The 22,589-nt window shown below is 35.7% G+C and overlaps 1 protein-coding gene across 5 annotated transcripts in view; it reads right to left on the bottom strand.

Annotated features, from left to right (window-relative positions):
* EPHA5 (EPH receptor A5) overlaps positions 1-22,589 on the bottom strand; it is a 355,011-nt gene that overhangs the window by 13,748 nt on the left and 318,674 nt on the right. For all 5 annotated transcript variants that reach the window (XM_004764303.3, XM_004764299.3, XM_004764301.3 and 2 more), the window contains 5 exons: positions 21,720-21,781; positions 20,138-20,347; positions 16,961-17,110; positions 6,380-6,573; positions 3,261-3,416 (listed from right to left, as the gene is read on the bottom strand). In XM_004764303.3, coding sequence (XP_004764360.1) covers positions 3,261-3,416; positions 6,380-6,573; positions 16,961-17,110; positions 20,138-20,347; positions 21,720-21,781 — 772 coding nt within the window. The remainder of the gene's footprint in view (positions 1-3,260; positions 3,417-6,379; positions 6,574-16,960; positions 17,111-20,137; positions 20,348-21,719; positions 21,782-22,589) is intronic.

Here is a 22,589-nt window from a genome sequence, read left to right on the forward strand (position 1 = left end):
GAAATCTACTTGAATTAGTGTGCATACATTTTAGCCCTAAATTTGTAAAACTTCCATTTTAATAGTCTAAGACACCATTTTAATAAACGGTACTAGCATAAATCTCTTAAATTTATATACAATAGGCATAATATTTAAATTCGTTGGATTTTGTTCATCTTCTGAATAATCAAAAGTTGACAATACTGGTCTGACAACAAGTTAAAAAAGCAGCTGTACTACTGTCCTTAATACAGATCTTTGGAATCAATTTGCAACTCGCCACAAGCTTATAATTGCCCCATCAACCAGAAGTCCCTACATTTACACACCAAAGTACAGATTGCACTATTACTGCCACAACAATTGTTCTGTGTATTATACACAGAATAGCAAGGTTTAGGCACAGAGAATGGCAGACAGAAACTCCTAAGGTTGAAAACCCCATTGCTGAATACATTTTAATTCTAATATTGCTAAGTTTCTCATTTCCTTTCCACATTAAGCCATATATGCGTGTGCTGGAGAAAAAAAAAAAAAAAAGAAAGAAAAAAGAAAAAAAGAAAGGAAGAGAAAGAAAGAAAGGAAGGAAGGAGAGAGGGAGGGAAGAAAGAAGAAAGAAAGAGGAAATCACAAACAAAATTAAACATTTATGAAGAAAATTTTTGTCAAAGTATGCCATTCTGAAAAATTGTAATATTTTCTATTCTTTTTTCTAAGTCCACTATGAGAACAAATTTGATGGCATAAATTCTAACATAATGTTTTAGTTTAAGTATATGGCAGTTTGATCTCTTGCCTTATAGTAATCGATCGTAACTTTTTCCCCCATCTAAGCATTTATCACACGTATACTTCCAGTTCTCAGTTTCTATTATGCCTTGGCAATAACACTGACAATAATACTTTATTATATTATTATAACATTATGCAGCCTCCATAAAATTAGTGTTTGGATATTGGGTAAAGACCATGTGTAAAAAATCATTATCTAAAGATTTAAGAGCTTGTCTTTTTCTCTGCTGATAACCCAGCAACTTTGCCATGTGTCCTCAGTAATTTTTTTTGGTGAAAGGCAAGCAAAATACACAGACAACCTTTCTCTTATATTCCTGACCAAGCAAGTAAATGATTACTCACTATTCTGTGAGTTATTTAAATGATGTTTTGATAAATATGTTCTTATAAAATAGGAAAAATGTGGTTAAAAAATAATAAATGAGGACATATATTTAAAGCTGCTAGAAATCAACTTCACTGGATTTGAGGTTTGCTGCCTCAGTTTCTAGAAAGGAATGGGCAATTATCTGCCCAGGAACCTGAAGCAACCGACACATGGAGACCAATATCTCTGAGCAGGATGATGTTAGCGAGTCTCCTAATTTCATTTTACTATTCCAGTTAAGGTAAATAAATTAAAAGACAGAATATCTGAAAGGTGGCAATATAACAAGAGGCAACAGGATACCAACGCAATAGAGACAAAGGGAAGAAGCAGAACCAAGTAGAGAAAAACTGATCAGACAAAAACTACTAGAGAAGAGAAATGGGGTAGAGAACCAATTAGAAGATAATAGAAAGCTATTAAGTCATGAAATAAAACATACAAAATGGAGAGAGTTTGGGGAGAAAGGAGTCAACAAGTAAGTCAAAAGAAAATAATTAAAAGCAATAAAAAATGAAACACTAAAATAACGTTAGTTAAAGTGGTCAACATATTTGGGGCCCCAAAGAGATAAACTAAAAGAGAGATAGTTAATGCAAAAACCATTATTTGTGTTTAAAACAATTCTGTGAAGGGAGAAGCAAAAAATAGTGGATGTAAATATATACATATCTATGTATATGTGCTATTTTAATAAAAAGAGAGACATCACTTAATGCAAATAATTTTATTATATATTTACAAGTAATCTGACATTGGGTAGAAGAAATACCTACAGTATCATTTTAATATAAAATGACAAATGACTTTAATAAATTAAAATGACCATTTTTACTGAAAAATTAAATAGCAATCATGTAAAAATAGCTTTAAATAATCAGCAAAATTTTCTGTTTACTATTTTAAATATAGCACAAATGAGTTCTTTGAGCATTCAAAGAAATAATGGGCAAAGCATAGGTGTCGTCAAATAGATACAATTTGGAGGTGAGGGTGAAGATGAAATTCAGCAAATTGAGAGAGCATGCTGAGTAGTGAGTTTAGGTCCCATAGTTATAGATACGAGGAAGAGAAAGGCTGAGAATATGACATTATCTGGTGACAAATGATGGTACCCTGTTACCTTTTGTGTGGATGGACTGTGAATTCAATGAAGAAAAGAATGCCAGAATAGAAATGGTGAGAGACAATTGCTCAATGTTCATATTATATGAAGTAATGGAATAAGGACTGTGGTTTAGTGCTTTAGAATGGTCTACCATGTTCTAATCCTTACAATATTTTAACCTTTGAATCAACAGGTAATTTAAAGTAAGTTGTTATATTCACAGGTTAAAACATTATTCATGTTAATGTAAGCTAGATGGAACCACCGTTAACAACAGATAATTTTCACAAATAACAAATATTAGGCTAAAATAATTACACATACAGAGTATATAATAAAATACAAACAACTTACAGCCTTAAAGAATTTAATATTTAACTCTAGTGATTTTTATTTATAAGATTTGATAAATGTTATTTTAAACGTGCAAACAGAAAAGGGCACAATTGGTTCCACTGAGATTGTACCAAAAAACAAATCAGAGGCAGAATCTAATATATCCTTGTATTGCAAGAATTAAGGTGCACCAGTTAGAGATTAGATGAGATTCCTGCCTGGGAAGCTTTGTTTGAGCTGTTGCTACCCAGATATTCATCATAGCCAAATTTTAAGAAAATGTTTTGTCATTATGTAGGACTAGCCACACCAATTGTGCTTACAGTTTGTTTTGTAATTACATTCATATAACATAAGTACCAGTATAAAAACTTTGTCAAAAGAACATCTTTTCCACAACACAAAATGCCAGTATTTTGCCAAGGAGCTGTTATTCCAATTATTCCAATATTAAAATGTTATTTGTTTGAAGCAAAGAAGCAAAGATACTGGCCACAAGTAGCATTAACCATGCAGTTGTTAACAATACAGGCTAAAAAAGAAGAGGCTTCTTTGAAAGCTGTCACACATGGACAAAGGTTAACTGATTTCCCTTGACCTCATCCAGATTGGATTCTGAACAATTTTTCTCGCCCCAGGAATTATGTAAAAATTATCAGAAAAATTACTCACTCCAAGGTCACCTGAGCCACAGCGTCCATTGAACTGTATCCATTTTCCATGAAAATCTCTGTATACCGGCCCATTTTGATTGCTTCTAGCCATTCACCTACTGATCTGTAGGCCCCAGATCCCAGTGGGCTATGTTCTGCCAATAAATTAGATACCCTAAAACACAGAAAATAGCAATATTAAGAGTAACACTTTAACTCTTTTATAGCAAATTGTGATATTAGCACACAATCAGTGGAGCTTTGTGTTTATATTTATAGGGAAACATATACTAAAATGGAAGAAAATTATTCAAAATATAGAACACAAAATTCAGATTTTTATTCTACCTGTGGTCAACGAAAACTTATAATGACTTAAGAAGCAAGTGTTCTGTGATATGAAACATTAGCTAAAAATTCCATGTGGTGATTTAGATTTTGCTTCTCATTATTGTTTTCTGTTTGTAAAAATAATACAGAAAATGCTGCCAAAATTAGATATAAAGGATAATTTGTGTAAAGCCAATTGCTCTTAGACTTTGCTAGAGAAACTCAAGTTCATTTATGCTAATTTTCCAGGAAGCTCAGAATTTACTTATCCTTCAATTTTATGCTCTTACATAAGGGTACTTGTTAATTTACAGTAATAAATGCCTGTTACCTCTTTTCCTGACTTTAAAATTTGGAGGCACCTAGGACTTGGCCCTATATCTTCTCTACTCAGGCTAGAATTCCATTCTAGTCAATTTCACCCACTTTTATGCTTCACACAGCATCTATTTTTCTCTAGTTTTTACTTTCAGCCTAGGTTTCTCATGTATTCATATAGCTACTTTATACTTCCATATTTCTCATAGGAATATCCCCTCAACATGTGTGAAACCTCATTTCTCATCTTTTTCACATCCCTTCCCCATGAAGTCTTCCCTACTCTAGTATATGATCCAACAGTTCACTCAGCCTTGTCCTCAGTCTCCTCACAATCCACCATTATGTGTACTATCCATTCTACCTCCAGTACATTGCACATCTGACCACTCCTCTCTATCTCATTTGTTGCCACGTCAGTGTAAGACATGTCTTACCTTCACAACTACTCTAGCCTCAGAGTTACCCTCCCAAATTTCTATTCTTACTCTCTACTGCAAAACCAAAGTTGTCCTTTAATGTTTTTATTTTGTTCAATATCTCCCTCCTCCAATAGTGCGTTGCTCAAAGCTGTATAATCAGCACCTAGTCTACAGCATAACACAACATGGACACGTGACTATCTGGGTGAATAAATGGGTATCTTGTGATTGGTAGCCTTTAAGAAGTGGGAGTCAAAGATTTGATGAAGATAGAAATACAGGAAGAAATATTTGGAAAGTAGGATCCTGAAGTTGAAGTTCTGAAAGAGTTGCAACTTTTAGTAAGAGCAAATTCTAGAACATGACCATTTGAAGAAGAGTTCAAGGTAGGACAGAGACCAAAATCATTGAAAGAGAACATTTCAGTGTATTGAGAGATATTCAAACATCATCTACATGTTTACAGAAATCACCATGTTTCTGACATGGATGAGAATAAAGGAAAAGACAATGAATAAGGACTAACGCCTTTTAGAATTAAGATTTGTAGATGCCCGAAAAAAGATGGCTACTAAATGGCATAGTCTTAAGCCAAATCTGTTTAAATGAAACCTAGCCAGCTCATTCTATATATTGCACACAAAAAATATGAAATTTTTTTGGAGATTCTTAAACTGCTCCTAATCTATAATGATACCAATATAAACTAATGCAATCTAGAATATCTAATGTCTTTTTACGGGTTCCTTTCTTTATGTCCGTTTGTGACAACATAATTCAAACAAGTAGATGAAAGAAATGCTTAGTATTTACGTGATAATAAATAATTAAAAAGCACGTATTTCAGGAATAACTGCTAAGAAGAAAAATTCACCACTTGCTACTACAGAACGTTAATGGCGCTTGAACAGAAGTTGAAGATTCATTTCTCATTTGTATTTAAAAATGACTTTTTGCCTAGTAAACAAATGTTATGTCAGAATCATAGGACTTACGTAACTTTGTCAACAAATTATTTCTCATTTAGTTCATGCGAATAGGCAGCCAATTTGGTCACACTTCTTGTAAAAATTAAAAACTGCCTCAAATATAGTGAAAATAACTATCTTGCAATTTTTTTAAAGTATAGAATCAATTTTTTAAACGATAATTATGTAATTAATCAGGTTAAAAAGAAAAGCATGTTTTACAAATATACTGGATTATTTAGATGTATTCATGCACATTCAGAATTTTTTTTAAATGCTCATTTGTTCATACCAATCTTTTTCCACAAATAACTCATTTATCAGCTTTAAGTCTTGTTGCAACTTCACTAGATGATTAGCCAAATATCTGTATACAACCAAATAAAAGCAAAGAATCTCTAAAGGAGTTGTCATTGTTCATAAAATATGACAGACTTTAAAATCTATTATAAAGAAATCAAAGAGTAATTATTGTTAGATACCTCTGGTTTATGAGATGCTTATTTGTGCTTATTTGGCTTTTCTGTGTGATCTCATAATCTTATTTTGCCCTATACACACCTGTGTGAGATCCAAAACACATCAAAATACACACATTTGGGCTTTTTAAAAATACTTTTTAAAGATTTATTTATTTATTTGAGAGAGAGAGAGAGAGCACACAAGTGGGAGAGAGCACACAAGTGGGAGAAAATCCCAAGCAGACTCCCTGATCAACAGGGAGCCTGACCTGGGGCTTGATCTCATGACCCTGAGATCACTACCTGAGTCCACAGGAAGTCTGATGCTTAACCGACTGTGACACCCCGGCACCTCTCATTTCCTTTTTTTAATGTACCTAAACTTGGCTACAATAAACATTTTATTGAAACTGGCATTTTCCCTGTTAGATGAGGCATCGACTTTTTAATTATTTAAATTATTTAATAATAATATTTTATTTTAAGAGCGTAACACTATGCAAAAACTGTATTTAGATTAATTAGTGTCATATAGCTCCATAGATCAGCATATATAAAAAATGATTTTATTGGTTTAATGTTGATGGCATCAGTGTGAATTAACTACATGAAGAAAATCTCTCAAGTCTGGCTTCACACCTGCTTGATGCGTTAACCAGCGTCTTCAAGCTACTCGGGTTACGTATCAGCTTATCCAACATGTTGACGATCTCATCAAACTTGGGCCTGCTATTTCGGTCTTTCTGCCAGCAATCCAGCATTAACTGATAGAGAGCAGCAGGGCAGTCCATGGGGCTTGGCAGACGGTAGCCTTCCTCCACTGCTTTAATCACCTGCGTAAAGCAAAACAGAACCATACTCAACACCAGAAATTCAGTACAGAGCAGCTTGAGAAATTTCCTATTAGCCAACTTTCATCCTTTCTCGGTCTTACTTTTGCAGTAATAACAAGCATCACTATCTTTAAAATCTGATTACTTCCATTTGCTATGAAGCAACATAAAAAAGTAAATATGTTATCACAATGTAAAACAAAGGTTTTCTTCACATATCATAAGGAAAATAAATGGCAATCATTTTTACATAAAATCTTGATGAAGGGTGATTTGTAAAATTAATTGACATAAAAATAATGTTCATATTTTATTTATCCTTGCTTTCTGGAATCAAACAGGGATTACATTTATTAGTGATTTTTCTGAAAAGTTAATGTCTTTTTAATGACAATTATGGGCATATTTTTTAAAGTAATAGAACTGCAATTTTACTTCAGAAGAGACTTTCGGATGGTAAATGATGGATAAGTCAAGGCTAAATTAGCATAACTGTCTCATATATCATTTAATAATGTCAAAGTCTGTCTGTTTATTATCATCTACTGATTTCTATCAGGAATTTGGAAAGACTGCCTAAGTAGCACAGGTATTATAAACAAACATCACTGATTTTTAAGTAAAACCGTGCATATGAGTATTGTGAAACTGTTTTATCGAAAACATTCATAATGTTGCTGCTATCATGAAAATGTCTCACTAAAGAAGAAGTTCATTTATGCTTCTGAACATAATACAAGTTTCATTCTAGAAAATTTAAATATTTAAGTGATACTAAAGCCAACAACAATAACATATTTCTCAAAATCCTATTGTGAATATTTCCTTAACAATTAAAGCTAATTGAATTTTTTGACAGAGTTTAGAGATGACCTGACAAATTGTGTGTGTGTGTGTGTGTGTGTGTGTGTGTATAATTAGAATAGGAAATTTACAAAAAACATTTTGAAAGATTGGAAAGAAACCAATCTTTCAATGATAAAGGAAATAACATTTGAACAAAAGCAGTGGCACATGGAACGAAGATGAAATGGCATATTGAAGGGACATTTATGATATAGTGGTAGAGGGGGAGGAGAGAATGTATCTGAGATAAAGCAAGTTCAGACTTCTCACACGGATGGCTGTTGCTCTTTACTTTAGGCAAACACATTTATGGGGTAGAGAATGCTGACAAGTATAATTTGGGGCTTGTTTTATTTGGGGCGAGTGGGCAATACCTAAATGGCAATTTGTAGGAATCTGGCTAGGCTGCAGGAGATATTAGATATGATAATGTAAATGTGAAAGTCATCATAACTTGGTCACAATTTGAAGTCAGACATGGCATATATCTCCCTGGGAAGGGCATACAATAAAAGTTCCTGAGAAGTACAAATAATTAAGTTCAGGCAGAGGACTAAAAAGTACTCCAGGACTCCAAAAACAAATGGTCAGATAAATAACTGAATAACTATGAGCAAAATTCCTGAGAGTTACCTACCACCTTAGTGAACTCAAAAACAATATAAAAAATTAAAATGTAAACCATGGTAGAAACTGTTACAAAAACAGTAACATATCGTTGGCCTACCTAATGTGTAAAAGTTCATAAATATTGAAAAATAAAATGATTAAAAAAAAACAGATTCAAGAGAAATAGATACTAACTACAAAAGAAAAATGTCCAAATAAATTGAGAAAATAATTATTCTCTTTGGTGAGCAAATAAAAGAGCAAAAATGAAAAATTAAAAGTACCATTTGAACTTACATATTGAGGGACATTCATTTTGTATTAATTTGCTTATCATAAGACTTCTCATTGCTGATGTCAGTGGATATTATCTTTAATAACATATATGTACCAGAATAAAATGTCCTAACATAATTTAAGTCATGAAATATTGCACTATTCAGTGAGAACAGTGCTTTTTACTTACTTAAAACCTGATTTATTTCATAATGAATTTTTTCCCAAAGCTGCTATAAAAAAGCTCTATTTTTCCTTTAGCACCTACATTTTTAAACATTGTCTTTCTTCCACTGAGCAACTAGTTTTCATATGAGACTCTGAAATGAATAAATTAAACCAAGTCATTAGTTTTATAGGAATTTTATAAGTTATTTGATTGAGGAATTACTTCCAGAATATATTACTTAATTTTATTTTCAGGTAAATTTATATATAGAAATATAATATTATGTCTCTAAGTTAACTTAAGTACTTGGTCTAGGAAATTAGATCACTGAATTTAACTCTACATTTATCTTTAGAATTTATCTTCAAAGTACATTTAAACTATAACTTTAGATTTTATATTTAGATACACTGATTTTTTTTTTTTTTTTAACTACTGTTTCCTTCATAGTTTGGAAGAGAAATGAATGGCATGTGTATTCTGGTAGTAAAATGCTTGAAATCTATCAAAGTGCAATTTAGACTATTTATTTTCTCATAAAGTTTATAACATATAACCAAGTGAATCATAATCTCAATTGACTTTCTTATTGCTACTGCATGTGTTAATGTGGATGGTTAAGATAGACAAAAGAAAGAAGGAGAAAAAAGAAAAAGAGACAACCAGAAGTTTGATAGTCTGGCACCAGTTCATATGCACTATATCTGAAGTATTTTATTTTAAGATTTTATTTATTTGTTTGTCAGAGAGAGAGAGCGCACAGGTAGGGGGAGCGGCAGGTTCCCCACTGAGCAGGAAGACTGATGCAGGACTCAGTCCCAGGCCCCTGGGATCATGACCTGAGCTGAAGGCAGGTACTTAACCTACTGAGCTACCCAGGCATCCCAAATCTGAAGTATTAAACTATGCATTTCCTTGGCATTGTGTACATCCACAGTCTGAACATAATTTTAAGAATGCTGTTTCTTGGGGCCCGGGGGTGGCTCAGACAGTCAAGCCTTCGGCTCAGGTCATGATCCCAGGGTCCGGGGATGGAGTTCTGGGTCAGGCTCTCTGCTCAGCAGGAGCCTGCTTCTCCTTCTCCTCCCTTCTTGGGCTCTTTTTCTCACTCTCTCTGTCACCATCTGTCTCTCTCTCTCGCACATCAACAAATAAAATCTTTTAAAAAATGCTGCTTCTCTTAATACATAAAACTTCAATACTGAGTACCCAGTATGACACTTTTCACTTGCAGCAAACTAACTCTGCTGGACCCATTTTCTCATCTCAAGGTCAGTGGTTTTGTCCTGTCATTCATATATATATATATATGTACACATTCTGGGTACAGTTTGCTTTCGCCACTCACAGAGGCTCAGCCAGCATTACAAGCTTTACAATGCTTGATCCACAAACACTGCACCCCACAGCGTATCTCTCAATGAGGGCATGGCCTTCCTAGGAAAGAATGTGTGAGAGTATCACATACTCACTGATGCACTGGTTCTCCTTGGGGGTTCGGGGGGGGGCAGCATATTTGTAACATTTTCTTGTTTATGTGGTATGAAGACTCCCTCCATATCAAGTGCAAACTATCAGCATGAGCTCCCTGAAAATTTGCTCGCTGGTGCAAGCTGGTTCAAGCTGGTTCCAGCAGTCACTACAGGTAGCTCATCATACGTCCATCCATAGGGCATTTAAGCTGATTTCACACAATTGCGGCAGGGAAAAATACCTGTGGAACCCAGCTGATGCACCTGGGGCTTCTTGTTACTCTTTTGTAACAACTGTGGCCTGAAAATGCTAACCCCCAAGAATTAAAGATGTATTCAGGCTGTCAGTTCAGCCGCTATGACCTGCCAGATTGGTAAATGAGGGGAATCCAGACTGGATAGTAGAGGAAGGAGAGGCAAAGGACCTGAGGTCCTGAGATCCACTGAAACCACAGGGACTACAGCGATTCCATACGGGCCTCTTCTGAGATTCCCCTCAGGAAGTTTCAGAATCTACGGACCCATGAAACAGATGCTCCCGGAACTTGGCTGGGGAAAAGTAGGTTTGTGCTGCAAAGGGTGCAGAGCCTAGCAATCATGACAATTTGTCTCTCAGATCTTTAGTTGCTACATGGTAATTGATCAACAACCCTCAGCACTAAACGTTCCAAAGCCATCATCCCATTTACACCAATGCCAAGCTCTGCACGGGTTACTTCCAGTCAGTTATTGAGCATGGCGGGGATAATAAGATAGGCTCATTTCTATGTGATTCCCATGACAGGCAATATTACCACAGTCTAACATCTCTCCAAGCTATCCTTCATCCCTCTTCCTTACAAGAATTGCTCTTTCATGGTACTAATGTATATCGAATTCCTTCTTGGCATAGGCTTCCTGCAGGACTTAGACTGGCCCAGGTATTATATCATAGGTACCATAATACAAACTGTACATGTATTTTCTGCATTTATTGTTACCATATATTTCCAAGATAGACATTATTATACACATTTTATAGATGAAACACTTGAGACTCCAGGAGGTTAAGTAATTGCCCATCTTTACAGCCAAGAAGCAGCAGTGGTAAGATTTACACTGAAATCTTTCTGGCAAGCAAATCTGTGATCTTCCTATCAGGGTGAGGAGTCGCATCATTGGAATTATTTCCCAAGGAAATAATATGGGAAAGTTATGAATCTTACTCCAGGGAATCAGATTTTTGTGTTTTGATGAATTAAGTTCTACTTAGGTTGCGAGCGCTTATGTTATTAGGTATTTACTTGAAATCTCACATATGAGTTATTTTGTTACTGTGAGATATGATGCTCTTCAGAAGTACTAAAGTTTAAATATATATTCCTGGAAAAAATGTCAGATACTACAGAAATAGTTCCAGATACACCAATTTTTTGTAGGATTTATTTCTGTTTCCAATATTTATCAAAGGTATGTTGAGTATGTCTTTTTCTTAGCACATCAATCTTAGATCCGTAGAGTTCCAGAGATTAAAGGGATCTTAAAAATTCTCTCTATTCTGTAGTGAAAAGAAGGGCCATCTGTACCCCAGTGTTCATAGCAGCAATGGCCACAGTCGCCAAACTGTGGAAAGAACCAAGATGCTCTTCGACAGGCAAAGGGATAAAGAAGATATGGTCCATGTATACAATGGAGTTTATGCCTCCATCAGAAAAGATGAATACACAACTGTTGTATCAACATGGATAGGTCCGGAGGAGATTATGCTGAGTGAAATAAGTCAAGCAGAGAGAGTCAATTATCATACGGTTTCACTTACTTGTGGAGCATAAGGAATAACACAGTGGACATTGGGAGGAGAGGAGAAGGGAGTTGTGGGAAATCGGAGGTATAGATGAACCACAAGAGACTGTGGACTCTGAAAAACAAACTGAGGGTTTTGGAGGGGAGGGGAGTGGGGGTTGGGTGAGCCTGGTGGTGGGTATTAAGGAGGGCACGTATTGCATGGAGCACTGGGTGTGGTGCATAAACAATGAATCTTGGAACACTAAAAAAATAAAATAAAGTTAAAAGAATTCTCTCTATTCAAGTCCACTCCCTTGTATAATCACTACAACTGACCAAGAGTTATAGATTCCAAAATGACTGGCTTTCTTTTTTTTTTTTTTTAAAGATTATTTTTATTATTATTCGACAGAGAGAGAGGGATCAAAAGTAGGCAGAGAGGCAGGCAGAGAGAGAGGGGGGAGCAGGCTCCCTGCTGAGCAGAAAGCCTGATGTGGAGCTTGATCCCAGGACCCTGAGATCATGACCTGAGCTGAAGGCAGAAGCTTAACCTACTGAGCCACCCAGGTGCCCCCAAAATGACTGGCTTTCAGTTCTAGATTTTTGTCTCTTATTTTTGTTGTCATTTTTGTTAAATAGCAAGATACAGGGCTTTTGAAGTTAAATATTGATATTTCTTTATGGATCTCTTTTTTCCAAAGGGATAAGAATTAACATGAGGTTACCAGTCACTAAAATAATTACTTTCATTTAAGGGCAGGCAGCATTAAAAAGACTAATATTATCCTCAGAAGACTAATATTATCTTCAAAGACCAATATTTGTCAAATACACTCATTTTACTGAGGCTAAAAGTCAAATACTTTGTTCACTGTCAAATCTTGGTAATATTCAATATTTACCTGAAAACTGAATTCTTCATACTTTGGTTAATTATAACATGTTGTGTGCTATCATACAGTAGTTATTCCAGTGATAAAAGATACATATACCAGATGTATATCTATATATATCAGTAATTACAACGAAGAATAGAAAGAGGATGAGAAGCACACCCAGTACAAAGTAGGTTGACATCTTTTTGGGTCAAAAATTCTTGCTGTCTTAGAGTCAGATCTAGGCCAACAGAAATAGTAGTAGAAAACTGAATGTCACCAAGAAAAAAAAAAAAAAGAAGAAGAAGAAAAGTAATTCAAGTAATTCTCACATGAGAAGATTGAGAAAGATAAATGAGGGTTTTTTTTAAAGATTTTATTTATTTATTTGACAGAGAGACAGCGAGAGAGGGAACACAAGCTAGGGGAGTAGGGGAGGGAGAGGCAGGCTTCCTGCTGAAGAGGGAGCCTGACTCGGGCCTTGATCCCAGGAACCTGGGAACATGACCTGAGCTGAATGAAGTCAGATGCTTAATGACTGAGCCACACAGGTGCCAATAAATTAGTTTTTAAAACATTTTATAATCTATGTGCTTAGTATATTCTATGTATTCATACATTTCCTAATAAATACAAGAGAAAGACTGTCACTAAATATAAAAATGCCATGCTAATAAATCTTATTTTGGTTTTGATTTTAAGTTCAGAAAAATGTTAACATTTAAAATGTATTCTCTCAAATAAAGAAGCTTCTACTGACTTCAGGATATTATCTTAGTTCATGGAGTTCATGGTCAGATATTAAAATTATCTTAGTCATTCTGGTTTATTTTTATTATGTGTTGTTATGGTTTTTTCTCTGTGATGACGGAGGCAGTCCTATATCAAAAGAAACTGACTGCAGCGTTCTGTCTCCTTCACATAGTGGAAGGTCTCCTCTGAGAGATTTAGAATATTCTGCATGTACGGTAATGTCATATTTTCATGTTGCAATGCCTTTTTAGAATCAGGTAGTATCTGCAATGTAGAGATTATGGGATATAGCATTCAAAACACCAAATCAGTCGTTTTGTTTTTTTGAGAATTTTTTTCCAAAGAAATATTCAGTGATCATGATTTTCAAATGCAGTAGATCTGTCATGTTTCTTGAATACAAATTGGGACAGAAATTGAGGGTATCAAACTTAGTGCTATACATAGAAATTAAATTCCACTAATGAGTGTGAACTTGGGATAAAATATATAGCTTTTACTGTACATTTTATTAAAATCAGACATTTTAGGAAGATCTGCAACTGTATAATCATTTACTGTAAACTGTATTTAGATTCTTGGAAAACCCAGCCAAGACCAAAATTTTACTTTTTATTGTTATAATTTCCTGAGAATTTATATCAGCATTCCCTTTTATTTTTCTAAATAGTTTGAAATTAATTATCTGATGGAATATCAAGACTCTCAAATGGCTAAAATTAGAAAAATATATGTGTCCCAAATCCTTTGTACCTCCCAATTTCTATGCCCGTCTTCATGTGACTTTATACTGTCCATTCACAACAGACAGTATGACTGGACCAATCCCTCGATTACAGGATTGGCTAATGTGATTTTAGCAGATATGTTACAGAAGGAGGTGCCCTTGGGATCCCTCTGGCCCTTCAGGCACTTGACAGATGAGTTCACATCTAGGCTAGTCTGTAGGTCTCCAGAGGAACATGAAAGCCACATGGATTAGAGCAAGGGTGCGCCAGTGTAGACCAGCGAACTCCAGGAACATGAGCATACCCAGTTAAGATCAACAGAAACACTTACGAGCATTCACCTCACCTCATGTTGTACTGTGGTCTATAATTTTATTTATGATAGATGCAACTATATCAGGTATAATTGCCAATAATGTAGATGACACGGCTATACGTATCATACACATAGTTGAGAAGGACTAAAAATTCTGAATGACAGAATGAGAAGTCAAAATATTGTTAAGTTTGAGAAGAAGTTAACTAGTCCAATAAAGAGTAAAGGTTTTCTTTGAGTGAAGAAACAAACACTGCCGTCATGGCAGAATAAAATACATTCACAAACGTTAGCGAGAACGCATTAACATAGTCCTTGAGAAAAGTTGGAAGCCAAACTGTGAAGTATGCTATAGTTCAAGTTACTGTTTGGCATTCTTCTGGAGAATAGTAAATAGCAAATAGGTGTAGTCTTCCTTTAGACTAAAAATTCAGAGTAATTATTATGTATTGAGTTGACTATTTTATACTCATTCAAAAGGCTGATCTAGGTTTGCTGGTTGAAAACAAAAGGAAGAAGTAAACATTGATTCAATCAGAGACAGTGTGGTAGTTTGGTACACTAATTTTAGAGAATCCTGTTTAAATTTCTGGTGTAACGATTATTATTATTTTTTGTGACCTTAAGAAAGTCATTTAATCTCTCTAAGCTCCATTTCTTAACTTAAAAACAGGAATAACAACAGCATCTTTCTGATGAGTTGTCAAATATATAATAAGAGTTCAGTGATTTTTTTTTTTTTGTACCATAGCCCTAGCCCAAAATAATAAACCTAAAAAGGATACTGTGTTCTCCTAAATTTAGAGAACTATAAATCAGCACTCCCTCCCAAAGCCAAGTTGAGTGGGACACAAAGAAAACCAATTGTAGCAATTTGTAGTAACTACAAAAAGGGGAGGTTGGCTGCCTTGCTGTAGGCTTATTGAGAAGTAGGAATGCATTAAGCCCAATTTAGTGTTGCTATCAGAGAAGAATGCTGTGAAATTACTCTTGGAAAAGCTGAAGTGTGACCCTGGTTTCTCACCCAGAGAGATTTGAAGAAGGCAGGCTGGCTGGAGCAGTCTGCAATCATATTTCAAAAGAAGGAACAATGGCCGAGCAACCCACCAGAAGGGGTTTCTCGCCAGTGATGTATACGCGTGTACTGTACGGTGAGAGACCGTGAGGTCGGGAGAAGGCAGCGAGTGAGAGGAGCTGTGGGAAGTCCCAGTGCATCCTCACCCTCTAGTGACCTGCAGAGTGAGGGTTTCCCCAGGAGTCTGTGCAAGAGCTCTGACACACACCTCACTGGAAAACCGGTGTTCGGGGATCTGACCGACAGGAGGCATCCACAAACGAACATAAAAACAATCCTGCCCTTTCTTTTCTTCATATCCATCAAGGACAACTCTGGAAAACCTAGGTACAAACTTTGACGGAGGAGGAAGAGGAGCAAACACGTGACCATTCTTCCTTCCCAGTCTAGGTAGTGAGGGTCAGGCTGGCTCTGTGGATGCGGAAACCACTTTGAAATGGATACGGCATTGACTTTGATTTAGACTGGACTTGAAATTTTATATCTGAAATTGAATCTTAATTACTGGTATGGGACTGTTGTTTCAATAAAATGCAGCTGCAGAGCTGTAGTCTCTGTCTAATAACCCCTAAAGGCAGAGGAGTGGGAGATTTTACAGAGCATGGATGAAAGAAATAATTGGAGGAAAAATAAATGCTTTAAATCAGTATGCTGTTGAGTTAAGACTGCTCCATATACAGGTTTTAGAAAGAAGTAATGAGGTAGTTGATAAAGCACTTAAGACAGTATGTGGCACATAGTTAGAGTTCAAGAAATGTTAGTTGCTTTCATACTTGTTGTTATTTGAAGGGCAAATATCAAATTTCTGTGTAATCCAAAATGGGAAGGACTGTATTGAATAGTAACAATGGAAAATTACAAAGGCAAAGACCAAAGAGCCATGTTTCAGGCATCACATAATAAACATTCTGAACTTGAATAGAAGAGTTTTTCATAGATCCTTTAATTTTAGGTCCCTGTTATTCTAAGTGTGAATTATTTTTCTATATAAGAAAAAAATCTGTGCTTTTCTGCAAATTAAATAGACAATCCAACTCTTCTTATATATTTTTTAATTTAAAGAAACATAGATTATTATTTTTATCTCCTAAGAACATCCACTATTAAATCAATATCATTTATCCTTTTGGCTTGGAGTATTAGCTGCCTTTATCAAATGCAAATCATAAAAACGTGGCTGTCAGTATTCATTCTCTGATGGCTCGTTCTTCATCTTTGAAAATGGTAGTGACATTAAATGAGTGAATTGTCACTATAGTACAGCTAACACTGTCTGGCAAGGGACTGACTTTTATGTAATAGTAACTTCCTTTCCTTTGTACTAACTTATTTTGAGTTTCTGCATAAAGGTTATTCTGACAACAACAAAACAGATCAGAGGAGAAGCAAAGTATTTCCTTCTTTTAGGCAACTGCCATTGTGAGAAATGAAAAATGTTCTGTCTCCTGACTCAGAGAACAAAGCACTTCAGTCCAGACTTGGAGGAGAGTAGTTCCATACTCACATCTTGATTGGTCATCTCCCAGTAGGGTCTTTCCCCGTAAGACACCACCTCCCACAACACGATGCCATAGCTCCAGACATCACTGGCAGAGGTAAACTTCCGGAAAGCTATAGCTTCTGGGGCAGTCCATCTGATGGGAATTTTGCCTCCCTAAAGTGGAAAAAGAATACAAGAATTACCACAGACTTCAAATGAATCTCAGGATGTTGCTGCCTCCCTAGAAAGATCTGGAAAGAGATGTAGCATTTTTAAGTGAATCTGTTTGACAGCATGCAGTCTCTTTTCACATATGTCAGGCCGTGAACACTTGTAGGCTGACTACTAATTGGCTGTCCGGAAGGTTTCTGGTTTAAAGTCTGTTTGACTACTGGAACACATACAGGACCCACATCTCAATTACAGTATCATGATGGCAGCTCGAGGAGGGAAAAGTAGGCAGTCAAGCAAATCAATAAGGTATACTTTCATGACTTTCTAACAGAGAGTAAAGGACTAAAATTCCCAGGGCATTGTTTTTGTTGTTGTTGTTGGGTTTTTTGTTGTTGTTGTTTTTCCTTTAACATAGGAATTATAAATGGGAAGTCTTGATTGCTGAATGCAACCCTGAGAGGTTTAACAGTTAATAAGACAAGCGTGAAAATCACGTATAGTTATATTGTCCCCTATCACTGTTCAATTTCTTTGAGACTGGACTTCTCTTGTTTTCTGCCAATGCATTTTTGTGTTTGTGGTGTTACAGACTGTTTTTATTTTCATCTAAGAGGTAGAGCTCTCATTTAATCTAACCATATTAAAAATTATGGCAATTAGATTGTGGTGAAAACTTAGGACATTATCAAGTCTGGAATTTTTTAATAGTAAAAAAAAACATGGTTTCGTAGGTTTCCTCTTAGTTCACAAAATAAACATTTTTATATCCTGCAGGCAAACTCAGGAAACCAAACATTTCATTCACAGGCAAAAATATATTTAAGGGGGAAATGCATAGGCTTTGAATATTTTCATATAAAAAAGATTAAGATTAATTCATGCCTTCCCATTTGGCAGAGAGGATATAATTTAACACTAGGAAAAATGGAACTTAAGTTGCTCTTTATGAATCAAAGTTTCAAGACCTGGGGAAATAACAGTTTGATGTAATGCTTGAAGTTGTTGCATGAGCTGCAGTTAATTTGAACTATTCAAACTATGTTTAAATTATTTGTCCTTTATATATATGGTAACACCACTTTAAGGAGACTTTCCTGATACATACTTTTGATAATTATACGTTCATAGATAGGATCACATCATTAGGCATGGCCCGGTGTCATTGGGATATCTATAATATGTTCTCACTATTCCTCTTAAAATCATAGTTCGTTGATTGACTTCAAACCTCAGCCGAGGAGTTTTCCTCTGGTCCTCTGACCATCATATCTGACATCACAATTATCTGAAGTTCCCTTATCTTCTCATCTCTCAGTACATGGATTTTCCACAAACTGCTCTCACAGCTCACTTCAGAGGAGTAGGTCTTGCGGGTCTCAGGAACTCTGCCTCCGTACCCTTCTCCCCAGGATGATACACCGACACAGACCTTGACAAATCTATTTTATGCATTTAACCAAGATACCAACCAATCATAGTGGGAATGGACTTTTCTATAACCTCCTTCTTGCTTAGGCTAAGTTTATTAAGTGTAGCTCTAATCCCAAGAGAATTCTTAATTGAGGTTTTATTCAAGGCAAATAATGACAATGATAATTAGGTCTAGAAGAAGAGGGATATTCTACCAATTAATTTATTGATTTATTAAGCTAACGATTAGAGGGCTTTGTTTGCTTAGATAAGTTACTCTTAATTTTCAGTATCGTACAGTCCCTAAACATCCATGAGTCACAAAGCGACCCTGGAAAAAAATGAAAACAAAAACAGCCTTATAATCTATGAAAAGAGTTTATTCTTAGGCTATGAGTAGAAGTCATTTTTTAAAAATTGAATTAAATAAGCAAATGTGTAATATATCTATCTTAAGAATGTGAGATGCCAAAAGTGTTCTTCTGTATTAAAAAGTTAACCAAATCTTATGATGGAAAAGATACAATGAAAAATATTTCTAGCTTCACAAGGAGTTGGAACATTAAGGATATCTAATTTCATGTTTTCTTGACATTGAAAGGATTTAGAATTAAAATAAGGGATTCAAACTCAAAACGTGCAATGCACAGACTGCCCAGAAAATTCTGTTGTACCAATACCCATCATTTGCCAGCAGAAAAGAACTGTCGGTACATACCATATTGATTCAGGAAGCAATTACTTTGCTGGAAAAGGATGTTGATTTATGCTAATTATGACAACATGAGTTAGTGACCAATTTTCCATAGATGTGAGCTTAACAGTTAATATAACATGTCAGGGAAGTAATTAGGCATTAAAATACCTCCAGTAATCAAAACTTTTTGAAGGAATAGTTCTCTTATTTTGTATCATGTGAGTCCTTAAAAGGGAGGTTTAGCTATTTTTATATTTGTTCTATAAATGCAGACACTATAGTGCAGAGAGTTTAGGTTATCCAATAATGTTATACATGTTTATATATTCATATCGTATATATAATATTAATTACTTTTAATGTAGGAGATTCTCTCTTTTTTTTTTTTTTAAAGATTTTATTTATTTATTTGACAGAGAGAAATCACAAGTAGGTAGAGAGGCAGGTAGAGAGAGAGAGGAGGAAGCAGGCTCCCTGCCGAGCAGAGAGCCCGATGCGGGACTCAATCCCAGGATCCTGAGATCATGACCTGAGCCGAAGGCAGCGGCTTAACCACTGAGCCACCCAGGCGCCCCAGGAGATTCTCTCTTTAACTTTCTCTTTTACATTTAAAACTCTGAATAATTTATATATTGTGGTATTCACTCTGAACCTAAAGTTTTTGTTTTCAGTATCTGTAGGAAAAAAAATGAATTATTGTGCCCCAGAAACTGAATACTTTATTTGAGTTTAATATGTAAATTTGCTAATATTCAACAAGTAGAATTGTCAGATTTTCTGTCCCCCCACCCCGGACCATTCCTTTCTCTCTCTGTCTTCCTATGTGAGAGGAATGTTCTTTTTGCTATTTCCTTTAAAAATCTTTAAAAATTAATTGTCTCTCATCTATTGTGTCAGAAATGCATTCTGTTAGATCTTACCCTCGTGGTGTAGGCTGCCTCGGGATCATCTTCTAACACCCTGGAAAGTCCAAAGTCAGACACTTTGCACACAAGGTTACTGTTGATTAAGATGTTTCTGGCAGCAAGGTCTCTATGCACGTAGCCCATGTCAGAGAGGTACTTCATTCCTGCCGCGATGCCTCTCAGCATGCCAACAAGCTGAATCACAGTGAACTGCCCGTCGTTTTTCTATTAAAATGATGTAGAAATATTAATCCAGCAGCAACAATCACTGGGGGGGACATTTAAAAAGATCTGCCTTCAAGCCCCAAATTAATACTCTCACCAACCTCATATGCAATTTGTGTCTGAAGGAGAATGGAAAAAATTATGAAATAGATCATTAACTTGGGAACACAGATCAGTCCTCTGCTTGGTCAAAGCCAGCAAGGCTTTGAAAGCCCTTGTCAAAAATTCCAGTTAGTTGCCCTAACTAGCATTGTAATTCCTTTATTCTCAGTCATCAGAGGAGTATGTTCACCCCTCCAACCTAGTGCCTACCTTAGATGAACACTGTGCCTTTTTTGAGGTGCTCTGAGATAAGCTAGCGGGATAGGCACACTGGGGAAAAAAAAAAAAAAAAAAGAAGAAGTGGCCGGAGGAGATGAAGGAGACTCTTCAGGAGCACGTGGGAGGAAGAGGATGGAGCAAGGACCAGGACGTTAGTGTCTCTCGGCAGCTTGCTGACATTGTCAGGGGCCCTGGACTTAGCACAGGCACACAGCATAACGCCCAACTAATGATTATTTTGAAAAGTAGGAATAATATGGCCTTAAGAGACTAGAGAACTTGAAGATATGTATAAGAAATTTGGTAACAGAATCTGGTAGAGACGAGATGAGAAGAAGACTTGGCCTGGGGAGTCAACTGCCATCATCAATGCACAGGACCCTGGAATAATCCCCAGTCGCCATATGAAATGTGAAGAAGGGACAGGCTATCGCTTTAATCCGACATGCAAATATGTTACACTGTCTGGCACAAGACTAGGGTAGTAATACAGCGAGGTACCGACAATAAAATTTAGACACTTGCAGGTAAAAAGAATCTCTTCCTGCAACCCAGAAGATCTGACAGCATTAGTGATACTGTCTGTTAACTACGTGGCCAATCCTCTTGTACGAAGAGGGGTTGGCTCTCAGATGGATGGTGAGTCTATTTGACCCCCTCATCAATACAGATGGTTTGCATGGACCTTAGACATTTTTTTCCTTGATACTAGATACTCTGAGAAACGTACTTGTAAAAAATCTTCTTCTTTTTTTGCCCCTTTCCTTTTCTTTCCTTCTGTCCTTCTTCCTTCCTTTATCACCTCTTTCTTTCATTTTTTGGAAGGCAATTTAACATACATTTAAATAAAGTTGTAGGGACATACGAATTAGATTTGTTTAAGTTTCTGGAAAGGGAAATTTACAAACCAAATTTTATTTCTTGAAGCATAACTATTCTGACTCCAGATATTTCTTTTGATTTAAAAACTCTAAAGTGGCTCAAATTCAACTTCAACATCACAGGCAGCATACAAACAACACTTTGAGTCATAAACGTGTTTCAAACCTACCTTTAAAAATGTATCTAAAGATCCGTTTTCCATGTACTCTGTCACTATCATCACTGGTTTGCCTGGAAAGAAAACAGTGGTATGAACTGCAACTTTTTGATTTTGCATACTTATCTAGGAAAAGTTTACTGGAAGGTTTAATTTTTGTCCAAACTATATATATTCTTTTAAAAAGTGTCCTCTTCGAATAGCAAGTAAATTCATGACATGCTGTTATCTTACTGTAATGGGTGGGGCTAATGAGAAGAAAGTATTGAAGAATAGTAACATTGGCACTTCAGATATAACAATATATCATTTTCAATATTAAAATCAATTTATGTCAAAATGAGTTTGAGGATGCATTTTATTTTAGAGGTAATGGTAAAGCATTGTGAATGTATTTTCTTCTCCACAATTCTGAACAAAAACTCCTGTGCCATTTAACTGCACTACTTAAGAATCCTTGACTATATGTTGTATTTGCCTAACTTTCTTTCTATACTCTTATAACTCTTTTCCTCGTGACTACTTCTCTTTTTCTCCTTTGTCACACACACAATCTCTATCAATCCAAATATTTTCATTCTTCAGAACTCTGTTCTAATTCCTCTTGCTATCTGGAAACTTCTCTTGCAATCATTGTTTTCTCCCCCTTCTATGTCTAGTACAGAAGTACAAGCTACAATGTAGCTGGACAGACTCCAGAGTCACACTGCCTGGCTTTGAATTCCAGAACAATCACTTCCTATGATGTAATCTTGGGAAAGTCAATTATTAGCTCTGTGCCTCATTGTTCCCATCTGTGAAATAAGGGTGTTAATGGCACCTACCCCGTAGAGGTATGGTGAACATCTGCAAGTCACTTACAGTACAGCCTATCACTTAGAA

Source organism: Mustela putorius, unplaced genomic scaffold, assembly GCF_011764305.1.
Source record: "Mustela putorius furo isolate JIRA1106 unplaced genomic scaffold, ASM1176430v1.1 tig00000430_pilon_pilon_pilon, whole genome shotgun sequence".
Lineage (NCBI taxonomy): Eukaryota > Metazoa > Chordata > Mammalia > Carnivora > Mustelidae > Mustela > Mustela putorius.